General features: G+C 41.1%; 1 protein-coding gene across 1 annotated transcript in view; it reads left to right on the forward strand.

Moving 5' to 3' along the window:
• The window catches only part of pals1a (protein associated with LIN7 1, MAGUK p55 family member a), a 38,867-nt gene that overhangs the window by 12,763 nt on the left and 3,664 nt on the right, over positions 1-22,440 (forward strand). The window contains exons 2-15 of the mRNA XM_053434127.1: positions 5,213-5,535; positions 7,623-7,800; positions 8,378-8,478; positions 10,629-10,736; positions 12,448-12,525; positions 12,750-12,890; positions 15,012-15,173; positions 16,298-16,375; positions 16,579-16,762; positions 16,986-17,057; positions 17,594-17,665; positions 17,831-17,998; positions 18,103-18,192; positions 22,182-22,294. Coding sequence (XP_053290102.1) covers positions 5,356-5,535; positions 7,623-7,800; positions 8,378-8,478; positions 10,629-10,736; positions 12,448-12,525; positions 12,750-12,890; positions 15,012-15,173; positions 16,298-16,375; positions 16,579-16,762; positions 16,986-17,057; positions 17,594-17,665; positions 17,831-17,998; positions 18,103-18,192; positions 22,182-22,294 — 1,725 coding nt within the window. The 5' untranslated portion in view covers positions 5,213-5,355. The remainder of the gene's footprint in view (positions 1-5,212; positions 5,536-7,622; positions 7,801-8,377; positions 8,479-10,628; positions 10,737-12,447; positions 12,526-12,749; positions 12,891-15,011; positions 15,174-16,297; positions 16,376-16,578; positions 16,763-16,985; positions 17,058-17,593; positions 17,666-17,830; positions 17,999-18,102; positions 18,193-22,181; positions 22,295-22,440) is intronic.

Genomic DNA, 22,440 nt, shown 5'->3' on the forward strand with positions numbered 1-22,440 from the left:
GTGAGCACATTCTCTTTGTAGAGATGAGATATCTCTGCTATGAGATAACATCATCAATTTACCATCATGATAATCCTATAGATTGTGCAGGATCTGTATAGACAAATTATTGCAGCAAAGTGTATGAGACTCATGACTCAAGGTGTATTATGTAGCCAGCTATCATCAATATTACTGTTTAACCTCAAATAACCCTTTGGTGCATGTTAAGAACTGGATTCCGGCAAGGGGAAACAACTTCTGCCTACACATAACATATAACACTGTACTGTAATGACAGAGAAAAGACCAAAATGCAAAGATAAAATTAGGGATTTCTTTCGTTGCCTCATTCAATTACTAATCTATTTGTTCTCAGATTGTTGCGTTAACCAGTGAATTGTATGGCATTGGTTGCCTTGTATGTTTGGTTCAGAATTTGGCAGCTGTCAGAGCAGTGAACCAGCCGTCAGTTGATATGTATCTGTGTAATCTAGGGTTTGGGGATTTTACCACATTTGTCAACTTTCAGCTTCAGATCCAAAAATCTTACAATAATATTGCTATTTACCATTTTTATGCTTTTATTCTTTAAAGTATTGATATGTTGCTCCGATAGACTGAACTGTTGCTACTGAACCCTCGGGTCATGATTGGACCGATAAGAGTAATTTGACTAGAGCTGCAAAGGGGCGGACACTTTCCGGAAACTTTCCATGGGAATATTAAGGTCGGGAATTTTGGGAAATTAGAAAAAAAAAAATACACAAATTAAACGCTGAGCAATAAAAACATAATTCAAAACTCTATTTTAAAGATGTATGGAATGCAGCACACGCTGCGCGTTGCATTTCAACCCTGAACTGTGCATTTCTCCATCACATGCTGTAGTGTGCAGGACTAGTCAGGTAAGTTTCGATGATATTACTGGGTGAAGTATATTAGCATACTGATTGAGGATTGTTCATCTGTTCATCTAGCCTATTTCTATTCATTTATCCATCAATTGTAAAATATTTTTAAAGACGATTCCAATTGTTTGCCTAACTATTTATATCTCTGGCATTGCATTAGTATTTTTTTACAAGCTTTTTTCTCATCTTATTCTAAAGAACAATACCATGTGCACTATCTCATGTGTGGAGACGTTTCACCCCAGCGAATGTAGAAGGAAAGGCTGTGTGCATTTGCAAATACTGTCCAAAGACCTATGTTAACAAAGATGCAGAAGCATATAGTCAAGTGCCCAAAGTCTCCTCAGGGCTCAAATCAGCCTATGACAAAACAAAATGTTTATATTTATGTCTGTATGACAAGGTAAATACAGTTATTATGAATTACCCACAAATTTCCAGTTTATTCCAGTTAATTCCTGTGAATTCCCGTTAATTCCCATGGAAAGTTTCCAACTTTGAAAATTCCCGGAATTTTGCAACCCTACATTTGACACATGAAGTTGGAAGACAGTAAAAAAAGATATTGTGTTAATATCTCAATTAATCTTTCAACAGAATAATAATGTTGCCATTTACATGTGTAAAGCCCGGGCAATATTACTTCAATCAATAATTTAACCTCAATTACAATTAAGGAACTACCATTTTTTTGCCTCTGCAGTGGTGACACACAGTTGGGTTATCGTGGTTCAGTCATCCTGATCATGTACGTTTGTCTAATATTTTTGTCCAAATTTTACCAACCTCACAACCCTACTGGTTCTAAATGTCAATCAAGAAAACATGTAATGTTGTGTGGCTACTTTTAGAGTGCCATTAATCTATTTTGTCTCTGTGTTAAATAATAATGCATTGTTGTTCCCAAGATTTCGAGACTTCAAGGGGATCAGTACAAATATATTGAGATCATGCAACACACATACACACACTCCCTTCCCCCATCTATGGAATTTTGTTCTCAGGACTGCCTTGCATTCCTCACTGCTGCATCATGAGACCTCTGCTCCCTCTCCCTCTCCCTCTCCCTCTTTCTGTCGCTGTGTGATAGTGTGTATGTGTGTGTGTGATTACTGCCCTGCTGGTAAGAGATAGCTGTTATTGGGTCACTCAAAGATGAGTCCTCTATCCATCTCTCACGTGTTTATTTTTACCTCCTCTCTTTGTGTTTACCTTGATTTCCCTCTGCTCCCAACAAAAGTCTGTGTGTGTGTGTGTGTGTGTGTCCTGCTGGCAAGAGATAGTTGTTATTGTGACATTCAAAGATAAGGCTTCCATCCATCTCTCTTCTTATCTCTCCAGTCATTTATACCTTGCTTGCCCTCTGTTGTCTGTCCCAACATTTTATCATCCATCCACTCTTCCCTCCCACTATCTCTGTTCATCGTGGGTGTGGGTGTGTGTTGGGTGGGACCACCCAGCAGCTGACAAAGCTGTTGTCATGGTTATCAGGAGAGTGGGGGCTCTCATGACATTGTTGTCTCAGAAGTAATGAAGATAGAAACCAGTAGAGCGCAGAACAGGGACCATATTCAGGTCCCCAGACTAACTTTTTACATTGGTTGCCCCTGTGGTAAAACGTTTTCATTTGGGTGAATCCCATCGTTGCCCTATTTGCGCTGACCTCTTGCAGTATCAAAAAAACATTTCAAACCACTGGTATAATGATAATAATTTTAATTCTTGCTCGTTCCTAGTATTTCACTTGATGTCCAATACAATGAGGATTTAAAAAATAAAAACATAGGGCATATTTTCAACTCGCAGTGGTGCGCCTAGAATGTAGTCGCATTGTCGCAAAATAAGACTTTGGTTACAGTCTGAAGCCCTAAGCTTGTGTTGTCTAACCAGTCGTCAACACAGATAACACTTGGCTCGTTCCACCCTTTGCTCTAGAAAACACAAGTTCTTCATAGAACTGATTCCACAAGATGTCGGAAACTCTCCTTTTATTTGTATAACTGCATCACATCATTTCTACTCCATGTTCAAGCTGCCATCATCTGTTCTATACGGTGGCCCTGAGAGCTCAACGAAAAGCAACTTAAGAAAACCCATGCAAGTTGACAAAACACAAGCAAAGTAAGAAAACATCTTCATCAATTTCAAAACACATTTTTTTATAAAACTTTGAGGCTGCTTCAAGTCTAGACAAGCAAAAACAGAAGTTTGGCAACGAGGATGTAGACAGAGACATACACAACCACTTGCTTATTTGTCCATTTCTGTCACGTTGTAGCCTTCTCTGAATCGTCAGGCTCCTATCACAGGAACCCTTTCCTAAAGAAAACAACAGACATCTGCCTTGGCTACCAGTTCAGAAGGCAACATGGACAATCAATTACAAGAGCTGCTGAATCTGCTGTCTTTGCTAAAAGCTGTTGGGCAGTTAAATTCAGCTTTTTACAATGATACAACATGCTTACATGTTTAGGATACGAGCAATTTCTGTGTACAAAGGCACACAGTCAAGTCGGGTCTCAGGCAGCAGTTATGTTTAAAATAGTTTAAGTTAAACAGGCTACACACAAACTGCTTTCGTTTTAAATTCTGCAAAAGAATTTGCTACCAGCTTAAGCAGTGTGCTGTGGATATGTAAAACAACTGCTGACAAAGCAGATGTTAATATCACTTGCTGTCCTGAACTTGAGTAAGACGTTACCTTAACTTTACCTGGTTCACTGTCTCTACTTCGGCCTCTGCTCTGCTTTCGTGCGTGCGTGTGTTTGTGTGTAACAGGAGCTGAGCCCCGCCTCGAACAGAGAAGATGGTGTGACCATAAGTGAAAGCAAAAAGCAGTAGACAGAGGGCTTTGAAAAAGGCAATTGTTGATGTTATAATCTTGCATAATACTTTTTGCAAACTCTAGTCTGGCTCTCTGACTCTCACAGCTGATGATGGGGCCTGGCCTCAGTGGGTAGTGATACTGACTGGCTGACATGTTCAGTGTCTTTTGCTCAGTACACCAGTCATCGCTTTTTCAGGACACTCCAAATTGTTATATTGGCTATGGCTAATGTTTGTATAATGGCTCTGATCAATCATCCCTATTTGTTCAACCTCAGAATGTCTGATCTGATGATTTTCTCCCCTGACAGCTCTTTGCTATTCATGTTTTTTTTTTTTTTTTAAATCTCAGTCTTCACAGGTGAAACCAAACGCTCAAACTACGAGTAGACATGCAGACCTTTTTAACGTTTTTAAAAACACAAGTCTCATGTTTCAATATTTGTGTCCACTTCGAAAATGGGTGGATGGTGGGTGCTGTGTATTAAGTTGTTTAGTTTGTCCAGATTTAGGGATGTCACGAGAACCGATACTTCGGGTACGAAGCTGATGCTGAAATTCTAAAACCGTCACGATACTCTTTTTTTTTTTCTTCTTTTCTTTGTTGTTACAGTACCAAACTGTACGGCCCGCCGCTGCTTCAGGATCAGGGCAGACACGCATTACATGTCCAGTGTCCTTGCACTGTGCTGGATTACCCTACCGCCTATCCTCCCTCCTCACTCCCCCGCTGACCTGCACTCACTTTTCACGTTAACAATAACACCAACACTAATCAGTTGTATGGTCACGTACAGTCCTGAAGTTTAATTCATGTTTGTTTGATTCTCTTTAGAGTTTATAAGATTTGTAACTCATAAAAAGTCCAACACACAAACAACTCGAGGTGTATCTTGACGTGCACAGCCAGCACATCAGGGTTAAAGAGATAGTTCACCCAAAGATGCAAATGCACTCATTATCTACTCACCACTATGCCGACGGAGGTGTGTTTGAGTCCAGAAAACACTTTGTTAGTTTCCCGGGTAAACAGCATTGCAGCCAAATCCAAAGCCATTGCTTGTCGATGATGCTTGTAAGATGTGACCGATGAAAATACTATTTAAATATGTCCTGTTGAAAAAGCGATGTCATACACATAAAATATATCGGCGAAGACGTCAAGAGACTTTGTGGTGAAGGAGCCGACACCGGTGAGAAAAGTGACAAATTAATACGTCACCTCCTGCCTCTGCCGGCTACACCACCTCTCGCCTGAATTATAAGGATTTGATGCTGTTGTGAATGTGTCTGTGAAGAGAACCTCCCGCTGAGTTGTGCGTGTGTGAAAGGCAAACTGCGGGTAAACGCCGAAGCCAATTCTTTGGATTCTACCCACAGATCATGTCTGAAAACAGCTTATGTGAATGCTTCTTGCATGTTTTGGAGGAATGTTGAGCTGCAGTACAGCACCAGTCATACTATATTAATGACATAATTTTCTTTATCCACAGGTAACGGTATCATGGCTGCCCTGTTTACCGAGCTTCCCTCCTAGACTTCCTTCATATCTACACCCACACATACATAAACCTCCCTGTAAACCACACAAACACACTCAATTTTGAGTTGTGGTGTGTGTGAGCATATGTGAAGGATGACAACCTCCCATCTGAACGGCCATGTTACTGTGGAGGGAGGGGGAGGAGGAGGGGATGAAGGTCTGAGGGGAGGACAGCAGCACAGAGAAATGGCCATCGACTGTCCGGGAGAGCTGGGGGGTCGGATGCTACCGCTCCGACGCTCTGCACAGCTGGAGAGGATACGACAACATCAGGTGCGCACACATAAACACACACACTTGTTAATTCATTCATCAATAACTTTACTTAAATTTTTTGCTAACATAAAAATCAATTTAATTTATATAATACATTAAAAGAAATATCAAGGTCGATCAAATTACTCAGCAAGTAAAATGGTATGGAAACACCCAGAGAACCAATGAAAGGTCGGTGTTCCGCGTTCTCAGTCACTGGCCGGTGATCACATAGTCTGCAAATGATATCAAGAGTTTTAGGCAGTAGAGGAATGCAACTAAGTACATTTACTCAAGTACTGTAATTAAGTACCACTCTGAGGCGCTAATTGTTTCTGTTGCATTGTCATTTTACACTTCCACTGCACTAGATATTTTTTTGTACAATTGTATAAAATTTGATGGCTTTTTATTAGGGATGCACCGATATGGAAATTCTTGGCCGATACCGATACCGATATTTAAAATAACAATCTGGCCGATACCGATATTTGTTTATTTTCTTTTTGTTGTTATTCATTCACCCTTTTGTGCCAGAAAAATAATTAAATCCTTATTTAGAAAGCACTATTTAAAAAAATTTCAGCCCTTCATCACTCTTATCTTTTAATGAGCACAGATTGAATCAGATTTATGAAACAATCTTTGATTTAACTAAACTTTATTTAACAGAGACATATTATGCCCATTTTACCGCAATTTGAAATGGTTCCTTGGGATCTTAATGAAATGTCTGTAACATATTTTGGTCAAAATACCACAAGGGTAATTTAAAACAGTACCTTTTTACCCTGTCTAAAACAGCCCTGTTAAAGTAGGTAGCAGTATTGCCCGTTTATTAGATGTGTTACGGCTTCTGTGTGTATGACGTATGTTGTCAATTCCCTTGTTACCTGTGCATGAGACGGATGAATAGAGCCGATGCACATGAGAATAAAGTACTTAAACAGACGCTACGCTCATACTTTTTACACCAAGTTACACTGCGTGAGTCAAGATAACTTAACAAGCCCTCCTCAGTTTTACCTGTTTTGAGTGTCGGGCAGAAATCACATCGCGTCAACACCCACCGTGGCCCTTCGCGATGCTTGTTTTAATTAAACAGTCGGATTCCCCTGGTCCGCACCAGTTCTCAGTCAGCTGCTAGGCGCCAGCCGGAGAGTGGCTGCCGCTGACCGCGTACCCAGTTCCCTCCAACGGCCCGCCTTCCGCGCCGGCGATGGACACCGCCCCGCGGTACAAGAGAAAGAAAGCCCCCCCACCAGTGACGCCGTGAGGTGCCACCGGATGAGGACCTCCCGGTGCCGCACACTGAGCCTCCGGCGGCGCGGAGAGGAGGGCGACGGAGCGACTGCTCCCCCAGCCGCGGCACGTGCCCAGCGGTTTTACCACAAATATGAACATCGGCCAATGATATCGGTGAAAGTCAAGTTTATTACCAATAAGCCGATATCAGTAAACGAGGCGAATATCGGCCGCTACCGATGTTCGGCCGATAAATCGGTGCGTCCCTACTTTTTATACATTAATCTAACTGAATGTTACATGTATATCAGCACTTCGGCAATGTACCAGACGGAACACAACAAAATAGATGTGAAATAATTATTAGATAAACATGTTATTAAAACAATTATGAGTTACTGTTGTTTTGATTTCGCAGTTAGAAGCGCCAAAGGAGGAGAATAAGGATAATAATCACTGAGCGTGCACACAATGTTCATCTCTGATATTTGATTGATCGTTGATGTATATTACCTCTGGGCCCGGCCTGCTTATTGGAGCAATTTTTGTAGTTTTTTGTTATTGTCTGGACAAACAAATTTTGTAAAAACAAAGGTTGTGTGAATGGAAAAAGATTTACAGACAATAATTAAACAGTGGAAGATATCAGTTCAAAAACATGTCTGCAGGGTCTTTCCGTTCTCTGTATCTCTTTCTGCAGGTATGAGGTGCCTAATGAATAATGATGCACCATTAATTAATACAATAGGAGGTTAAATGTGTATGGTGTGGCGTCATATCAAATCGGATTAAGAGACTTACGAAATGTACAATGACTTGTATTCCTGATTTATGTTTATTTTCTTGTCTGTGTGTTTTAGGAGGACCTTCGGCGTCGTAGAGAGGAGGAGGGTCGGCAGCTTGACCTGAACGCCTCACTCAGGCTCAGGAAGCTCTCCCAGAATCCCCACATCGGCATAGACAATCCTACATTCCTGGAAGACGCATACATACCGCAGCAGACATTGCTCAGCACCCAGCACGCACATGCACTGCTAGGTAACACACACACACACACACAAACACACACCTGGCACACACACACACAGCCCAGAGCAGGTCCTTTCAATAAAGGTCTCAGAAGAAAAGGAAATAATAAAGATAAAAGAGGTGTTAGAAAGATAATTTTATGTTGTAAAAAACTAGCTGATGGAGAAGAGGTACAAAAAGAAGGGATGGTGAAAGTAAAGGATGGAAGGATAAGTTAGGAGGGGAAGGAATGTAAAGGAGATATGTCTGCTGTCAGGGAGGAAATTCCTCCGGGAGGTAGAGAGGGACCGGATAGGCTCTTGAGGGCAACTTAATTAAAACTGTGCCAGGGGTGGTGATGTTTACACAATCGCTTAATCACACAAACACTGTAGAACGTCAGTCTTCACTGAGCAATGAAATGAAAAGCACACACACACACAAACTTTAGACGTTAATCTGAAGGCAGGACGTCATTGTCCTCTGGTCATTAATAAAACATCTGATTTAGATTGTTTTCTTAGTGTTCTCTTAGTGCTTGATCCGTCAACATCCTGGTTTGTGAATCTATCTTAGTGTGTTTGATGTGATTGTGTGTTTGTTGCAGAGTTGGAGGAGTTGTTGCTGTCCCTGAAGCAGGTCCGAGGCTGCCTGTCCGACCAGCAGAGTCAGAATGACATAGAGCTGGTACTTGCACTACTAAACAAGGTAATATAAAGGGAATTAGAGGTAAAGAGCCTCGGGTAAATATGTAATTGTGGTATTTTCAATACTTACCGACCTCAGAGGTAAATGAGATTTACAAAGATGGAGCCATGTCGTCACTGCTGTCTGAGTGGGAATGTCCATGGCAATGAGGGCCTTAAAAGCTTCCTACCCCTGGGATGAAGACTGCTTTTATGGAGGAAGGTGGAGACCACAGTGAAGCCTGAAACATGCTTCTGCGTTTTCACAGGCCCGTAAGTGCAAGAGCCCTTCCGGGTCCCTTACGTGCTTATGTATCCCTTCTTACGTGCTGACGGGCGTCGCCCCACTTTTCTAAAATTTACGGCAAAGCTCCGCAAGCTCACTCAGCCCGCAAGGCTGTGATTGGTCTGCTCTACATCCCTTCTGGAGCTGCATTTCCGGTTTCATGCCCCATAATACAGGCAGAAACAACGGGAGATTTAGAAGAATGAATATGGACCAAATAGAAGAGCGTTTGGCAGAAGAGATCCGAAAGTATGTCCACTTGTATAACCCGTCACTGACTGGCGTATTTGTCCGCCCTGAAAAAGGCTACAAGGAGCCGCAGTAGCTTTGTAAATAAACAATCGATGAAGAAGAAAGAAGGCGTCTCTCAGGTCGTCTTCGACAAAAAGCATTACTCCGCCTAGTGTTCTGGCGCGGAATTGCTTTGTAAGACGCGCAACGGTTGGGGAAGCATGAATGACAACGAGTCTTGCGCCACAGCGGCGTGAAAAGACGCAGACGCAGTCGCAGAAGCATGTTTCAGGCTTTAGACTTCCTTTAGTTTTGTTCTGTCCTTTAGTGAAAGTGTAAAACTTTCCTAAATGTTATGTTTTTCAGTATTTCCATGTGTACATTGTAACATTTGTTACAATGGACACATTGCGCTCGCATTGGAGCGCTCACATTGGAGCTCTGAAACCAAGACTATAGTTTTGTCTTCAAAATAATCTTTTCAAATCTCCGATGCTGCAGAACCTGTGGGTATAATTTGCACTACTGAATATTACTGACATGGGCAATAATAGACATATGTAACTTTATGTGTTATTGGTAAACCTTTGCAGCTGCATCTTTGGTGTCACTCTGACACGTGTGTTGTTCTTGGAGTGTTGCTGTTGTTTGGTGGAGCTGGCTTTTCAGGATTTTAGTGGCCGATTGATTACTAACAGTGCAGATATGAAAGCTGTAAAATGCTTTAGAGATTAATACAATTAACAAAGTGACGTCATTTTACTGGATGCCCTATCTAATGGATGCAAATTTAGCAGATTACCTATTATCGATAATGGAATAATTTTGCAATTGACCAGCTGATTCTTCTTCTTGTATTTCATTGTCTTACTGCTGTCTGTAGCAACATGTCCACACCGATATGTCCCCTTGTGTTTCCTAAGGAACGGTTTTATTCCCAGACTGTGTGTATCCCACTTTTAACTAGATGATGTGATGCACAATTATGTCATTTGTAGAATAAATGAAGAAGAAGTAATGATCCCTTTATATAATTTTGTTGTTCCAGTGGGAATTGGAGATCTGGAAAATATATATAATTCAGTTGTATCTTCTGAATAAGTTAGAGAGCTGGCAGCATTTATTTGTCTAGCTAGTTCATTATTAAATACTTTTTCTGTATGAAGTGTAAATGATCAAAATAAGGGGCTAGGGTCAAAACCACCTCTGAAAAATATTGAATGACTATTATACAAACTGAAGCACTTCAGTTTTATCAGTGAATATTATTCCATTCAATTACCTCACTTATACAACGTGTACTTCGAGGGTTGTTTTGGGGCTGAAGTCAGTCCTAGCTGAAATTGGGCAAGAGGTGGGGTACACTGTGGGCAGACCTTCTTTACACCACAATTAAAATTTTAAAACGTGGGTAAACCTGCTAAAAGTAGGCGACTGACTATTTTCCCTTTGTCAGTGGGGGAAGCTGCTCAGAACCTTCTTCCTGTGAAGCATCAGTACTAATCACTGCACGTATGTGACACCCCAGTCAGTTATATTTATATGCAGAAACAAATGATTCAAGGTTTCACAGAGCATTTGACTTTATTTGGAAATAATTTCAAGTGGATTCTGACAAAACATCCTGCTCTCTTTTTTCTTGTTGTATCCTTTAGTCTGACTTCCAGTCAGCGCTGAAGATCCACAATGCTGTGGCCACCAGCATGCACCGACCCTCTCCTCCATACCCCCACACACACCAGGCACTTCAGCTGGCCATGGAGGTAACACACTGTTCTCCAAATCTAATAAATTTGAAACGATTGTTTATTTAATCACTTGTCGATCCTTGTCGCATCATCTGACACAAACACACACACACGCGCACACACACGCGCACACACACGCGCGCACACACACACACACACACACACACACACACACACACACACACACACACACACACACACACACACAAACTCACTCAGGGTCTGAGTCAGTGAGTGAGTGAGTAATAATGGGGTTTGAGACAAAGCAGCTCTGTTCCACATCAATTAGAAACACTAGTGCTCATTATAGGTGTTCATGTACTCACTCAGCCAAACTCTCCTGTTAATTTTAAACAGCCTGTGTAACACTTTATAATGTCAGTTTCAGCTCAAACTATCTGTTTAGTTGTTGGAACAAGTAAAGTGAATGTTGAGTTATTCTATCAACCAGATGACAGCGTGTTGATCATAACGAGTTCAAGTGAAGCCAATACTCAGTCTGCTAATACTGTCAGTGCTGTAATTATGTTTCTGCTCCAGTGTTGAGCTGGTAGAGCTATTCATGGCTCATTTCAGTGGAATCTCATTAACGACCAACACATTATTTCTACTCTGTGTTGGCCTCTCCAGCCCCTGCCCTGCATTTGGCTACAAAAAAGAAAAGTGAAAAAAAAGAAAAGTTCAGTTATTTTTGAGGAACACGGTCATTGTTCACAAAGTTGAAGCGAAATATTAAAAAAATTAAAACCGCCACGGTGAGTAACTCAAAAACAATAACTAAAAACAACTTTATCAATCTGTCCATTTAGGAAGCAGAAGTTATTTTGAATACATTTTGGTCCAAATAAAAGTGACAACAGGTGCAATGGAGAGGCAAAAGCAAGACAACAACAGAAAGGGAACAGTTTTATATGTGCTGGCCACAGACATTCGCTCTCTCCTCATCCTTCCTGACTGATTCTTCTCTAGTTTTGTGCTCTGGTGTCCTTGTCACTACCTGTAGCATGAGGTGGTCCCTGTAGTCCAATCAGGTAGCACAGATAGTCAAGCTCCTCCAGGATGGAACATCCAAACATTCAGGGTCACATAGAGGCCGGACACACTTCTGAGTCACATAATGAGTTGCCTCGATGAAATTCACGCAAGTTAGATCAGCCTCAATTTTTTACTTTGATTTCCGTTGAGTTTTGGAATCCTGCCCTTAATGGGTTGATGATTGACCATTTTTACGTAATTTTGTTCTCAACAAATTATTCAATGTAGATCAGTAAATATTTTCAACTTGAAAAATCCATTGATCAAGATCTGATGAGTGATTTAAGTGTTCACTTAATTTTTTTTAGCAGTTGATAAGACCGGGGTCAGAACCTTTAAATCCTTTCTCATATTAAACTTGAGTTACGTTGCATGCATTGTACACACCTTTCACTGATTGTTTTCTCTCGAATCAGGCACATTGTCGTTCTAAAAAATGATTAAATGTTAGAAAATGTATCCTTCAGAACCTAATTCTAACCATGTTTCATAAAGTGTTTACTTCATCCTAACTGTCAAACAAGTTTGGAACTTATTGTGTCTTTGCTTCCTGTCTTCTCTCTTCATTATCTTGGCTATGTTACTGTAAAAAGACGGTTATGTTCAGGAACGGTTGCTTGTTCTACGGGGGTGATTCTGAACTATTGCATAGCTATTATACGAATTAACATCACTGATGCTCTGTGATTAGGTAAGGGATCTCATCCAGTCAAGTCAGAACAAAGAGGGACTTGAACTCCACAGCCTGCTGTCAGACACACACGTCCAGGTAGAGACCCACTCACACACATAGAGTCTGAAAGAAAAGAATCCTGTAGTGACGTGTGTGTGTGTGTGTGTGTGTGTGTGTGTGTGTGTGTGTGTGTGTGTGTGTGTGTGTGTGTGTGTGTGTGTGTGTGTGTGTGTGTGTGTGTGTGTGTGTGTGTGTGTGTGTGTGTGTGTGTGTGTGTGTGTGTGTGTGTGTGTGTGTGTGTGTGTGTGTGTGTGTTGCAGTCGATGCTCCTGGCCCATGACAGCATAGCAGAGACGGAAATGCAGCCCGAAGCACTGCCTGACCAGGGAGAAACACTGACCCAGTGGGGAGGAGAGACTGTGAAGATCGTTCGCATTGAGAAGGCCCAAGATATACCACTGGTAAGACACAGTCACGTTCAGCCTAATTAAAGTAGAACACAGTTGTATAAAGAGCTGAACTCCCTCCACACTCCTAGTTCAGCTTGCGTTCCAATAACTGTCACTGGGGAACTCCAGCAATATTTCACATGAGAACGTGTTTACAGGTGTTGATGAGCATAGTTAACATCAGTATTAGCATCAGCATTTGCAGGCTTAACACTGCAAATATGACAATTTAAAAAGTTGATCCTGGTCGCTGATTGAAGCTTGGTGCTGCAGGCTCCATTCCATGAAGGTAGCATAAAAGCTCAGTTGCATTGTAGGTAATGTAGAAGTCAGGATTTAACACGAAGAAAAAGGCATGAAAAATAAGTTTTAAGTTTTATACATTTTTATTTTTCCAAGTGTTCATTGTTAGTCTATGTTATAGTTTTAACATAGACTAACAACAGATTAACTAAGTCTACGTTTTTTTAATATATATATATATATATATATATACATACATACACAGATATATAAAGAAGGCAATGCTAAATTAGTTACCTCTTAAATTCTTCAGTGTAATTCCTCATGCATACAATCTCCACTGGATGAGTGGTTGATGAACTGATAAACAAAACCCTCCCTCCATCCTCTGTGGGTCTGTCCACTAGAAATCTGCTACACTGGCTACCAGTACTGAAACACCTCTTCAAAATAGAAGACCACTTATTTTGCTGGATCCTGTGCGATGACTTCACTGTGTAAATGTACTGTGCCTTTCTGAGAAAATCTGAAAATATTGCTCACACCCGCACACGCACACAGGAGTCAGTGAGTGTGTTACTTTTCACTCAGGTTCTATGTACATAAATAAGCCTTGCAATTGTTTTATATAAATAACTGCTCATAGTGATGAATTTGACCAACGTGGTCACTAGAAGTGTCCACAGTCAAATTTAGTCGGGAGGAGGCAGAGCGAGATTTGATGGAGCTGCCTCGCAGTTTGCTTTTCTCTTCTTATTCTCTTGCTCCGACAATTATTCACTATATATAATAAACTATCAATTTAGTTTATTATCTAGGGCAGTAGGGCTCCATCTGATTGGCCCAATATATTGACTTGCAGAGCGTTAATGTAGGGCGCATGGAACACCATTTATCTCAGTGTAGGCCGTCTTTTGCGATATGTATATTGTGCACGTTGATATCGCGATGACGATAAATTTCCGATATATCGTGCAGCCCTTTCAAACACATTCTTTTTGTGTAATAAAAGTGCATGACCAAGAAAAAGTTAATGACACAAACACTCTTATTCTTGCTTATCATGCAAATTTGGGATGCAGCTGTCTATAAAACAATATTTGCAAAAGTCTGTTCCCTAAAACATGGGTTAATGGAGACAAGTTAGGCCATGAAGTCGAATGAATTGTTTAGTTTTATAATCATAGAAAAATGAAACAAAGCCTTTTAGTAAATAAATGTTCAGAGGTAGTGAACTTACGTCTGACTGAGAGGACGGATGATCTTTTGCTTATTCTAAAAAGATATTGGCTCATCCCCTGCCCTATCAATTTGTATGGCTCCTCTTAGGCTGTGATACTGCCTCTGTAGAGCACTCATAATACAGTAGATGTCAGTCATATTAATAAAGATAACACAGTCAATATTGTCATTGCCATATTATTGAGTTGCTTTGTTTTTATGCTCTCTAAAGCTATTTTCCGACCTGACCTGTGGAGGTTCTCTTACACAGACCGGTTCAACATAGCAACAAATTCTCTGCATTATTCAGGGCAGAGGCAGGAAGTGGCACATTTACTCAGCTGCAGAGATCACGTGGTTTTCTTGACAACTACCAAACATCGGCTTCTGCTCTTATCACCACAAACTCTCTGGACTATCTTTGTCTGTGTCTTCTGCGAAATGTCACTGCTTTTTCAGGGGAGATATTTGTCTTGATTTCAGTGATTTTGTTCTTAGTTTTGCGTCTGTCATTAGTTAGAAGCGCATGCTCCTGGTGAATCCCATGGGGGATCCCTTGCTTGAAAAAGCACCACAAAGTATTAACTTGTCTCCTCAGTTCTTCATGTTATAAACAATAGTGTACATCTCATTAATAAACGTGTGTGTTATTCCCCTGTGTGTCTGTAGGGAGCGACTGTTCGTAATGAAATGGACAGTGTTGTGATTAGTCGCATTGTTCGCGGCGGAGCAGCTGAGCGGAGTGGACTGTTATCAGAGGGAGATGAAATCTTGGAGATCAATAGCATTGAGATAAGAGGGAAAGATGTCAACCAAGTCTTTGACATTCTCGTAAGTATATTCTCAACTGTGAATATTTGTGTAGTGATTATATTAATCTCTTAATTACTTAAAGGGGACATATTATGCCCATTTTACCACAAGTTGATATGGTGCCTTGGGGTCTTAATGAATTGTCTGTAATATATTTGGGTCAAAATACCACAAGGATCATTTCAAACGGCACCCTTTTTCCCCTTCTCAGAGTGACCTGTTTTTAGTGCCTGTTCCTTTAAAAGCTAATGAGCGAGCTCTGCAAGTTTCTGACACAGAGGAACCATAAGTTGTTTTTTTCCAGAGTTTTGGGGTTGGTAGACATGCCAGATACCCACATTAACGTGTAGAAGCATTAAAAAAGTGGAATTTTCATAATATGCCCCCTTTAATGAGTATTTTATTTTTCATTTCGAATGCTGTGGAATAAAGGACCTGCGGTAGCATTCCCTCTTACACTCTGGCTGCAGCAGCCTGCTGCTGAAAGAGCTGCTCGGGGCCTCCACAGTGTCGTATAGGGGGTGAGAGGTGTTGTCCATGATGGAGTTCAACTTCGTTAACATCCTCCTCTCACCCACTTCCTCAGTGAAATGCAGAGGGCAGTCCAGGACTGAGCTGGCTCTCCTAACCACTTTATTTAGTCTTTTCTGTCTATCTCAATGCATCCACACCCTGGCAGACAATGACGTAGAATGCATCCTTAAATTAACCTCCCCTCTTTTACATGTAGTCCTTCCCATCCCTCCCACAACCAACAATAACAGATTCATTCAGGAAGGACATGGATGCAGCGCTTTTCTCATCAAAACCAACTAGAGCAATACGATTTTTTTAGACCAGCATTTCGACCAACCAACAAATGGGAGCCTACAGCTCTACATTTTACTGTCCAACGTTTCACATCGGATTGGGTGTCTAAAAAGGCACAGTGTAAAATGTATTGTTATTCTTTATTATCTACAAAATGAGTGATTGCAGTATTTAATGATACTTGGAATGAATGTGATACAAATGTAAGATGTCCAAAATGTATCAGAAATAGTATCCAAGATGATAAATAACAAGTTCACATTTCTCTCCTCTGTATGTGTGTGTATGTGTGTGTGTCTCTGTGTGTCTGTGTATGTGTTTGTGTTTTTCAGGCGGACATGCATGGCCTACTGACCTTTGTGCTGATTCCCAGCAATCAGAGCAAACCTCCTCCTGTCAAAGAGACTGTGGTGAGTGCTCAACATAAATGGTGGTTTAATCTGGAAGAAAATATGATTGTTATCTGTTCTTCCACCAGACTGACTTATGACCAGTTACCTTGAGTTAGCTTACGTATTCTGATATAAGACTACAGACTTTAAAATATCTCCATCTCTACTGTTAGAAACGTCTCATAAATCAGTTTTCCTGGTCTCTTCTTTCTCTTATCCAGGTTCATGTGAAGGCTCATTTTGACTACGACCCCTCAGATGACCCTTATGTGCCTTGCAGAGAGTTGGGCTTGTCTTTCCAGAAAGGAGACATTCTCCACATCATCAGTCAGTCAGACCCCAACTGGTGGCAGGCTTACAGGGACGGAGATGAGGATAACCAGCCGCTGGCTGGACTAGTACCAGGTACTACTGTCTGTCTGTGGCTGGAGTCTTTTAGGGTTTCTTCTTTTTAATATCATGTGGTTTTGGTGAAGCATGGGCAGAATGCTTAGTCAGACTCTTGCTGGTAAATACACAGGGTTGTTGGTTGTTAGCTGAAAACACTGTATAAACTTGCGTCCACTCTGCATTATATGATATGATGGCTGTTTGTTTTTTTCCTCATATTCTCTTCTGTTTTCCACAGGGAAGAGTTTTCAGCAGCAGAGAGAAGCCATGAAACAAACCATAGAAGAAGACAAGGAGCCCGAGAAGCCTGGTCAGTTATTCCACTATCCACAAATGTAACCCTGTAGCAGTAAATAACATTTTAAAGTTCATAATTTGATCTAAGGTTAAACAGCTTATAACTACATTGCCACAAAATATGAGACAGGAAATTGAGGGAGCTACTTTTCATCCAGTGTCCACTTTCACCAAACTATATTACTCAATTTATATAGCTAAGTGTGTGTGTGTGTGTGCGGATGTGTCTGTGTGTGCTCCAGTGATTTCTGTGTTGTGGACGCGTCTGAGCAGAGAGTTTCCTGCTGTGTTCTTCATGTGTGAGAGGTAAACCCTGGAGAAAGTCCAGACCCAGTTGTGCCGACATTCTCCAGAGTTCATGTCTGAAAACTGATTATGAGTGTGTATTTGAAAAGAGTGAATGGGCCTCATAGTATATTTGTAGCAATGACAGGAGAACCGTGCTATATAGGTATTACGTGTACCTTTTCCCTTCCATATAAGAAATGATTGATGGAGTCAATCACTTGAAGTTTGAAATTGAGTTTTACGATGTGTTTATGTCCACAGGGAAGCTGTGGTGTGCAAAGAAGAACAAGAGGAAGAGAAAGAAGCCGTTGTACAACACTCACAAGAATGATGGTGAGACCATTTTGTCTGTGTGTCTCTTAAATCCTAAGCTTAAAGATATAATATGTAACAGTTCCCTGAAAATGAAAATGAAAATGACTAAACCTATTCTAGACCCTTGCAGTGTTTTTTGGAGCAAATTATTACTTGTTTATTCTGTCCTAATCATTGGTCCAGATTTTGATAATGAGGAGATTCTCACCTATGAGGAGATGGCTCTGTACCACCAGCCAGCCAATCGGAAGCGGCCTATTGCACTGATCGGCCCAACCAGCTGTGGACAGGGAGAACTTAGGCAGAGACTCCTCAACAACCAACCAGAACGTTTCGCCGGAGCTGTACCTCGTAAGACTCTCTTACACCCACAAACACACGCACATATAAGTGCACACACAATTCCATGTGTTAGTGGATTAAAAATACTGTGTTTTTGTGCACACATGTAATAGACACCACGAGAAGCCGTAGAGAAGGAGAGCTGGGTGGTCGAGATTACCACTTTGTGTCTCGTCAGACATTTGAGGCCGAACTGTCAGCTGGTAAGCTTTCAAGAGTTTTCTTTCCATGTTTTGTCTCTGTCTGTGTCAGGCATTTCTTTTTTTGTTTGTTTTTTCCTCTAGCAGAGGTTAATTATATTTTACTCAGAGCTACAACAACTGAGGAATTTGCAGATGCTGCTGCGAGTTTGAAAACTCTGGGACTGCACAAACAGAGATGTTAGGAAATGACGGCGTAGTCATTCACAACTACTTGCGGATCGGGTCCCGATGTAACCTTCACTAATTTGTCCGATTCTTGTCATATAAAACCTTCTGGAAGAAAACAATTAACAACAAAGCATTAGCCATGACTATTAGTGTACAAAGTAACATGGATAATTAAATAGCCCTTTTTGCAACTAACAACCGAATGCTTTGGTTTATACCGGCAGGGTCACGTCACGGCATGTGTGTATGGATGGTTTGAAACTGATAGAGCTGATGTATCCATTCATGTTAAAGATGTATTGTAAATAGCATTGGATGAGAAAGAAACCCACAGCTAACATCACTAGTTATACCCCATTGCCTTACATGCTAATTGTCTGTTTAAGATTTAGTTTGTTCACTCAGAAAGAGACAGAGTTTATTAGGGCCCGAGCACTGAAACGGTGGGAGGCCCTATTGAAATTGTACGGATTATTCTGAGCGTAGTAAATGGGCTTTTTGAGGGCTTCTACGTGCTCTAAAAATCTTTTAAAGTTTGCATTAAATTAGAAAGTGTTGAAAATGTACGTATTCTGGAGTATTTGGAAATGGGAGTGGCAAAATGTCTCTACAGCGCCACCTGGAACGCAGCCCCTGGGTTTCCACATAACCGATCTTCACCGAAATCAGAACAAAGGTGTGTCATGACTATTCATACAAAAAAGCCTCAAGGAGAATTATGAAAAACGCAACAGGAAGCCCGCCATTTGGGATTTAGTGGCCATTTTGGCAATATTCCCGCATTTTTACTTTGACATACTTGTCGTAGGGCATTCATCAGATCAACTTAAAATTTAGATGAGTGTCATAACAACAAGATGGAGATCTAATCTTACTCAAATTTTAACTTTTCGTCACACCGTGTGACCGTGACGTGGCGTCAAAATTTGATTAAACGCCATCAAAACACTGGCTTCTGTATCTCAGAGATATTTGGTCCGATCAAGTCCAAACTAGACAAGTAAGACAAGAGTCGTGACCTGATCACATCTACACAGAAATCTTGACTGAAAATCACAGCGACCCCTGGTGGCAAAAGGAAATGTCTTGTTTTTTGGAACGTCTTACACTGTGTCAAATGGGTCTCAAGACATTGATAATTTAGGCGTAAGATTACTGTGACTTTTTATCAAGCGCATAATTAATGGCGTGGCATCAAAGTTCATCAACTCACCATGACACACAAAATTGCTATAACTTCGGTGTTCAAGGTTCAACCTCCCTCAAACTACATATGTGTATTAACAACGCCCCTCCCTGAAGATATTCAGATGGTTTTATTGATAGGGCGTAGCAAAATAACTGACTAGCGCCCCCTAAAGGGTAGCCCCGGTACTACGTTTGGCCTACATCTACAAAAATCGATAAGGACATTTGTCTTTTCATGACAAAGAAATAAGTCTCTTGGATACATATGTTAGACCAAACAGGAAGCCCGCCATTTTGGATTTGCAGGCCATTTTAGCCATTTTCTACAATTTTACTCTGATGAACTTGTCATCAGATCAACTTCAACTTCTGGTAATGTCACCTAAAGAAGACTGAGATATAAACCGCCTGAGTATATTTGATTTCATCACACGGTTTGACCGTGGCCTTGCGTCAAAGTTTGATTACACGCCATCAAAACACGAGCTTCTCTATCTCAGACATATTTGGTCAAATCAAGTCCAAACTTCACATTTGAGACAAGACTCGCGACAGCCACCAAGGCTGTGGTATTCTCACACTACTGCCGTCTGGCAGACGTTTCCGGAGCATCCGAGCACGGACTACCAGACTCAAAAACAGCTTTTTCCCCAGGCCGTAAGGCTTCTGAACAAACAACACTGACCCTCTGAACAGTTACCATGTACATTCTGCTCCCCCACTCATACAAATACACTTACTTCACAAATCTTCTTATTATTTAATTTAATATTCCCCACTCCTTCACCCTGTAAACTGCTGTTTCATTTGACTATGTTTTATGTTGTATGTTATATGTTATATAGCATGTTATTATATATAGTATGTTAGTATGTTATTTTTTCTATTTTGTAAAGTCGTCTACTGCGTAGATGCTGCCTGCCAGGTCACAAGAATTTCACTGCTCCGATAACTAGGGCTGAACGATTAATTGCATTTGCGATAAAATCGCGATATGATAAAACGCGATTTTCTAATCGCAACATGCGCGATTAAAACGTGCGAAAGAAGGTAGGGCACTGGGCTGCTGTCCTCACCCGCAGCAAGAACAACAAAACTCCTCTGATCAAGAAGATAGCGAAGCAAGCCTGCATCATCTACACAGGGACCTAAATTCTTCGGCCGACGTGGCGGACTCACAGAGCGAGCTCATCCTGCTGCTGACCGCGTTGCGGGCGGCGGACCTGAAAATCGCTCCCCGGAAAAGCAAGCCGTGCTCCGGGGCGGCGGGGCTCCAGAGCCCCCCGGTCACCTACATGCACATCTGCGAGACGGAGGTGTTCAGCATGGGGGATGTTCCTGCTGAGGCCCGGCGCCTCTATACCGCTGCACGACCACCCGGACATGAACGGGAATCTACGGAGCTGCTGATCCGCACGCTGCCCTTCCAGCGCATCCAGCTGGCCCGCCGCATCCGCGGACACAGAGCTTAAACTGCTGCTGCTCCACTGACTATAACAACGCCGCATTCCAACACTTATAAAATACAATTCAATGTGGAAGTAATCCAAGTATTCAGAATACGTATATAGAATATAGTATCCTTAACCAACACTGGAAATGTTACTGACTTGGGAGCAGTAAGACTATAATTTAAAAAATGTTTTTCTCAGGACGGTAACTTTTGCGCACAGGTTATAAAAAGTGCATGCCTTGTGTTTATACTTACAATGACTTTGATTAAATTACTTAAATGCACACTGATTTGTTGTTCTTGTTTCTGTAATGAGCCGTTAAATTAAAATGTGGGAAAGAATATTGTACAGTAAATGTATCTAATATTGTGTTGGTCATATTTAAATCATTCATTATGGTTTTTTGGGGGGGAAAAAGAAGATAAAATAAAAAAATCGCATATTAAATCGCAATCGCAATATTTGGGGAAAAAATCGCAATTAGATTATTTTCCCAAATCGTTCACCCCTACCGATAACGCTGTCATTGGTGCATGTGACAATAATCTTTGATTTGATTTGACCTGATGACACCTACAAAGAAGTCATGAATTAAAATCACAGCGCCACCTGCTGGCTATAGGAAGTTAAGCGTTTATCTTTGCCGCAGAGCGCAAAGTGAATGCAACGCAGAGACGTGCGCTTGGTCATTGATCGCGCTCTCTTCACCAACCGCAACAGGCTTGGTGAGCCCTGGTTTTATTTGTTTTAGTTAGGTTGCTTTCTCTTACAGACAGAAATGACAAAGGATAATATATTTTAATCATTTGTAGCAATGTTTTACTGGTCAGTCTTCTGTGTGGGTGACATGACACAATCTTGACCAATATGAACTAATCTTCAAACGTACAAAGAAGTATACAGCACCAGTGTGTCAGTTAAAACATGCATGTAAACAATATGTGATTTAAAATGGCCCCAAAGTCTATTTTATAATATTGTCTGAGGAAGGAAATGGATTTGGCAAATTGTTTGTACTAAAACATACACATAATTGATTAGGTGTAAAAATGCCGGACTGAAACAAAGCTTTGTTTATTTGCAAGAATAATCTGGACATTCAGTGATGGATTGTGTAAGAATTGTGTAACAAATGTATAACCAGATAGTTTCTAACTTAGTATTGTCTACTTTCCCCAGGGAAGCTGATCGAATCTGGTGATTTTGAGAAGAACTTGTATGGGACCAGTTCAGACTCAGTGAGGCAGGTCATCAACACTGGAAAGATCTGTGTGCTCTGTCTCCACACACAGGTTGTTATTCACACTCACACACACACACACACACACACACACACACACACACAGTAACATGAGAGAAAGGAACTTTTAAATTGTGTTGATTTTTGTGCCTCTGTGGACAAAAGCAGAAGTGTTACCCCTGTCACCTGTCTTAAGAG

This window comes from Pleuronectes platessa, chromosome 11 (genome assembly GCF_947347685.1).
Source record: "Pleuronectes platessa chromosome 11, fPlePla1.1, whole genome shotgun sequence".
Lineage (NCBI taxonomy): Eukaryota > Metazoa > Chordata > Actinopteri > Pleuronectiformes > Pleuronectidae > Pleuronectes > Pleuronectes platessa.